This window comes from Hirundo rustica, chromosome Z (genome assembly GCF_015227805.2).
Source record: "Hirundo rustica isolate bHirRus1 chromosome Z, bHirRus1.pri.v3, whole genome shotgun sequence".
NCBI lineage: Eukaryota > Metazoa > Chordata > Aves > Passeriformes > Hirundinidae > Hirundo > Hirundo rustica.
The window spans coordinates 6179931-6184032 of record NC_053488.1 but is presented as its reverse complement, the minus strand read 5'-3'; the positions used below and the strand labels follow the sequence as shown (position 1 = coordinate 6184032).

The window sequence follows — 4102 nt, the reverse complement described above, 5'->3', positions numbered from 1 at the left end:
ATAATTATTATAAGTATATAATTATATATAATTATATTATTATATAATATATATATTACAATACATATATATTATATATATATATATATATAAAACACAAATTTCTGCTTATAATAAATTAGGTATTTTTAATCACATATAATTTCATACAAGTGTACACTTTGCTAAATGATGCTTAGAGGTCTGAGAAGGAGAGACAAGAGAACTACATTCCTCAAATGTTGCCTGGCAGGACACATCATCATTGGGGAGTGTTTTTTTAATAACCACTTACACAAACAGAAAAGCTTCATTTGATTCGGATGCCCTTTATTGTCGTTTGAAGTCAACAGCAAAATAATGGGGAAATAAGAGAGCTCTCCATGAAGGAAAAAAAGCCACAGTATCCTGCCACTGAGGACTTAGAGAGTGTCAGAAGGCTGCTCAGTTCAAACAGGAGTGTGTAAATACTCTTAACCCAAGAGCAAGCTAACACTGGAAGGGGTTGGCCTACTCTCTCTTTGCCGGGCTGTGGGGGTCCCCTGATTCCATTCAGGGTGATCAGTGTAAGCTTCTCCGAAAGATGACTCACATTACAAAGTTTTATCCTGGAATTTCATCATTAAATCCTCCACAAGTGGTCCTGAAAGGCCTCCTTTTAACCATGCCGGAGTAGTGAAAGCAGTAGGCATTAACGCATTTCCCCCAAAGACCCTGTCCTTCCATCAGCCCTCCAAGAAATTTGCTGACAAAATCTTCAATGTGTTTGAATAATTTATGATACGGATAAATTCATTTATGCCAAGTGAAGAGGTTGACTCCCGGGATGCAGCAATGCCAACAGAACAAAACTGAAGCTGGAGACATGAAGGGAATGAACCCATAACAATGGCAAGAGGCATTGTTTGCTCCAGCAGCAAGAGACGGCTGTGACCACATCTGAAATATGAGTGTGGAGAGCAGCAGCTAAAAAAAGTTTTAGAATAAGCAGAGCTGAGCTAAAAAGAATCTGCTGGTTTTGAGCTGCAAAATAAGATTATTATAAAGTGTCTGAAAACGAAATTGCAAGTGCTGCGTCTCATTCCAAATTTTTTCCATTCAGAAAGTACACAAGTAACATTCCTGTGCCTTTTACTTTCCACTGACATTGAAGAAATAGAAGCCTCAACTTGTGCCAAGTGACCTGTCACCCCAAGCCCTTGACCTGGGCAACTGACGAAGGCATGTTACAGATGAATGGAGTGCAAAGACTGGAAATATTAAAAGCCACATCTCACGTAGTGTAAGCTGGCTGTGGTCCAGCTTGCACCAGCTGCTGATTAGCTCCATAAATGTCTTAGAGCAGTAACAGTTGGAGGAATGATGGTTTGCGTTCACTAAACACCAATGAGGGCTACCTAACTAGGCATGCTTTGCTTGCATTTGTGGCCAGGAGATTGATTACATTGAGGATTTTTAAAATTCCTCTTCCTTTAGCCGTTCTTCAAAGAAATCGTTACATGCCACAGTCAAAGCAGCAACCAGAATGACAAATTCATTAAAGTCCACTTCATTGTCCTTATTGGAGTCCAGGTCATTCATAATTTTATCGACCAGGAGGGGGTCCTTTTGGCCCTGGAGAGAAAGAAAAGTGACTTAGCTGTGCAGATCTTGAATGTGCAATTCTGGCACCACTGCTATGTTACAAGGCTGGTGTTACTAAATAAAAGGCTGCATCAAATATGCTCCTGAACAGTATTGCATTTCTAGTCACTAAAACATCAGAAACTAAAGATAGTGCAGCCCTTATAAGGTACACAGGTACTAAACAGGCGCTGAAATAAACAGATTTTAGGAGATACTGAACATGGATCCCTTTTATCAAGACGGATATGTAAAGTGCATTTCTCTGTATCGCCTTGGCAAAAGGTGCTTGGATTTCCAACAGAATACTTTATAAATGGTTGTATTATTTATCTATTAATCACATTCAGAAGGTCTCTGATTGGCAAATAACCATCCTAATGGGTGGGAACAAGAACATTGAATCTCATAATAATAAATCAATAGCCAAGAATAAAAGAAAATCCAATTCAAGGAAATGGATGCAATGTAAAGAAAATCCTGCTGTTGGTCATGGGGTCCACAATAATTTTTACAATTAAGAGGACTCATAAAACATTCTTTTTAAAGCTTATTTCCATAAAAGCATATGCTGTGTAACATAGAACATGACAAACACGCAAAGAGATATTCAAATCAGCATCTTATCATTGAAAGGATTTTCTTAGCACCTCTCTGCAGGGCACGCAGGCAGCAGTAGTGTGTGGCCAGTGTGCACAAGCTACTTTCCTGTCTCACGAGAACTGCATTCAATTCTTCAATGGGCTTATCTGCGCATTATTATTAAAAACAAACAAAGTCACTAAGTAACTGACCTTTATTTAGTGTGGATCTTTCTACTGCTTCTCGGCTGGCCTAGCCCCCCTGCTCAAAAGCACTGTGGAGTTTGCAGAGCACCAGGGCCCGTCTCTGCTGCCAATGGTACAGGGGAGGGCTCTGGGGCTCGACCACCCTCTGGAAACATATTTCTCAAATGGGACATTTGACATCACATTCTTCTGGTCAGCTCCACAAAGAACTGTTATCTGAGTGATAGGATGGGCCTTGCACATGTAGGTGCTATTCCTATGCCAGCACTTGGATAGCTGCTTAACCCACCCGTGATACAGTCACTCAGGAGGTTCAAAAGCTGCATCTTACTGAAAGGAAGTCAGTGAGCTCACTGGTGAGAAGCTCCTTGAGCTCTCCTTTACTGAGCTTGTATCTGTCTCCCTCTTTGCCAGCGTAGTGATGGAAAATCCTGATCAGGGTGTCCATGGCCTCTTCCAGTGCAGTGGTCATGGCAGTGAGCAGGAGAGCTATGGGGCAAAGACACGGTCACTGACATTGCACAGGAGTCAAAGCAAAGTCTCCGGGAAGGGAAGGACAGACAGATGAAGACAGAGGTTGTTACCAGCACTGAAAAGTTAAGCTTTCAGTTGACCCATCCTGTTAGCTGTGTGTGAGCAAGGATGGACTATAATTAAAAAACCCCATCTCCCTGAACTCATAAGCAATTTCTTCAAAAAGGTAAATGGAAGGAAAGGATTTTTATTTAAGAAAATGATCTATCCACATTTAAGAAAATGTGTAACCATTTTATAATACTGCTGCAAAAGGAATCTTTTGTACCCATACCTAAAAACACAGGAAAAATGAAGGCATGCCTTCCTACCTGCTAATTTAAAAGTTTTCTCAAGGAAATGTCTTCAACAAATTCCATCTGTGAAAGTGCAAGAGCATTTATGCAGAGAGCTCCACAGCAATTTAAAGGTGGTCAGAGGAAGATCACCCATAATAAGGATAAGTATCACCTGTCAATTTATTTGGTCATGTTTGCTTGGGCTGAGCCTTTTTCCCACAAATTGCCTGCAGTAAACAGGTGTGAGCTGGTCACCCCCAAGGTTTACTTCACTGAGCATACAGTGAGAAGGTACACAGGGAAGAAACACCAAAAAAAACCCAGATGGAAATTCAATTACTTGCAAAGTAGTGGACTCAAAAAGTAACTGGAAGTAGAAATCAAGCGTAAGTGAAACTTTATGTTGAATAAACACCGCAGAAAGAGTAAGAAGCCAAAACGCCCTCCAGGGTAGGGCTGGAGTCCGAACAATATCATCATGCAGAGGTTAAGACTTACCTGCTTTACAGGCTAGTGGAGGTGTATGCAGGGAAATGCCCAGGTGATGGTCACCTTCCTTTCAAAACCCATGCACAGGCTCTTGTTTATCGGGTTGAGAGGGTGGATTACACAAATAGGGACAGACGTGTAATTCTCACGGGAGTGACGGGTCTTCTGTTTCCCTCTGCCTTTTCCTGCTCAGTTCAATAAAAGCCTCTTGCTGTAACTGGGTCACTAAAATATTCACCAGGCAGAGTAAAGGCTGCGTTTGGAACACATGGAGTACTTTTTATCATTTGACCTTTTACAAATATGCCTATTCGAGGCCTTGAAGGTCAAAATTAGAAAATGCTAACCAAGTCGATATAAAACAACTTCCCACCATTTTTAAAAGAACACTTTCTAATCTTCTTTCAGCAT

At 40.9% G+C, this 4102-nt stretch overlaps 1 protein-coding gene across 1 annotated transcript; it reads right to left on the bottom strand.

Annotated features, from left to right (window-relative positions):
- Window positions 1–301: 301 nt before the first annotated feature.
- On the bottom strand, window positions 302–3318 carry S100Z (S100 calcium binding protein Z). Its single transcript, XM_040090371.1, has 3 exons — window positions 3236–3318; window positions 2722–2879; window positions 302–1593 (listed from the first exon to the last, which is right to left on the bottom strand). The coding sequence occupies exons 2-3, from the start codon at window positions 2860–2862 to the stop codon at window positions 1435–1437; spliced, it is 300 nt and encodes a 99-aa protein (XP_039946305.1). The 5' UTR covers window positions 2863–2879; window positions 3236–3318; the 3' UTR covers window positions 302–1434.
- Window positions 3319–4102: the final 784 nt, after the last annotated feature.